At 33.3% G+C, this 1518-nt stretch overlaps 1 protein-coding gene across 1 annotated transcript in view; it reads left to right on the forward strand.

Moving 5' to 3' along the window:
• LOC107301521 (acylphosphatase-1-like) overlaps positions 1-1135 on the forward strand; it is a 2256-nt gene extending 1121 nt beyond the window's left edge. The window contains exon 2 of the mRNA XM_015830731.1: positions 761-1135. Coding sequence (XP_015686217.1) covers positions 761-976 — 216 coding nt within the window. The 3' untranslated portion in view covers positions 977-1135. The remainder of the gene's footprint in view (positions 1-760) is intronic.
• The last annotated feature ends 383 nt before the right edge of the window (positions 1136-1518 follow it).

Raw genomic sequence — 1518 nt, forward strand, 5'->3', positions numbered from 1 at the left:
AGTTTTATTGCATTTATATCCCGCCCTTCTCCCAATGGACTCAGGGCGGCTTACAGCCAATTAAAAACAGAACAATCAATACAAATCTACAAAATTTAAAATCAATTAAAAGATATATACAATAGGCCTATTCATGTTTTAAAATTAATTAAAAACCAGTTTAAAATATCCCTAGGCCAGTCCTGCCTGCTGAAACAACTATGTCTGGCTTCCCCTATTGACTTTGGTTGTCAGAAGCTGGCAAGGAAAATCATAAATGGTGATCACATGACCCCAAGATGCTGCAACAATCAAATACATGCCAGTTGCCAAGTACCACAAATTTTGTTTACCTGACCATTCGGATCCTGCAGTGGTCATCAGTGCGAAGACTAGTCATAAATCATATTTTTCAATGCCATTCTAAGTTGCAACATTGCTAAATGCATGGTTATAAGTCAAGGACTACCTGTAGTCCTAACCTGAATTAAGTCATATTATTGAAGTCATTAGAATAGACACATGAAAGCTGTTTTTGCCTTTATTATCGTAAGATGCCATTGTCTTTTATATTAGCTCTTTTTAACAACACATAATATATTTCCAATTAGTCTTGGTTATCTTTGGATGGCCTAACAGAAGTTTGGATTATGCAGTAATTTAGTGGGGGTATAATAATTCTCTACAGAGGAATTCTAAAAGCTTTACATATAATTCAGATTAATCATATGTATATGTGTGATTTTTTTAAAAAAATGTGCATGTATATTGTTATTTTTAGGCACAAGGAAAAAAGTTGGGTCTAGTTGGCTGGGTCCAAAATACCAACTATGGCACCGTGCAGGGACAAATCCAAGGCCCTCTTGTCAAAGTCCGACAACTTCAGGAATGGCTTCAAAAAACAGGAAGTCCCAAATCTCACATCGACAAAGCTGAATTCCACGATGAAAAGAAAATTGCTCATTTAGAGCATAGTGACTTTTGTATAATCAAATAAGAGACTTAGGAATAGAAAGCACTGGATTTATAAAGTCAGCCATGGACTTGTCTAAAAGAAAGTCATTTAGTTTTCATTTTCTTGTAATTAGTTAAATGCATTCTTTCTGTTGTAATTATTTATTATATGAAGCTTCCATTAAAAGTTTTAAGATAAAACATTTCCTGAACTGAGTGATGTCATAATATTTTGACTGTTAATAAAGGCATGTTTGCTGCATCATATCCAGAGCTATGTATAAAAATGAGATGCACATATTAAAAAATTGCAAGTATATAGAATGTAAATTTCAGAATTTCATTGCAAACATATTAATTTTTTAGAGTTTTTGAAGTTTCATAAATTGTAAAATAATTTGATATGGAGGGTAAATATACACTAAAAAAAAGTAGTTCTATTTTAAATAAGTGTGTCATGGTTCCGATAGATGAAACCCATCAAAAGAACTTTGAGGCAAAATTCCCTATAGATAATCTCATAGTCCTCATCCCCTTTTCCCACCAGATAAACGGTTTCCATTTGTCCAACCAGACTAGCCCTAG

Source organism: Protobothrops mucrosquamatus, unplaced genomic scaffold (genome assembly GCF_001527695.2).
Source record: "Protobothrops mucrosquamatus isolate PMUCROS unplaced genomic scaffold, P.Mucros_1.0 scaffold13869, whole genome shotgun sequence".
Lineage (NCBI taxonomy): Eukaryota > Metazoa > Chordata > Lepidosauria > Squamata > Viperidae > Protobothrops > Protobothrops mucrosquamatus.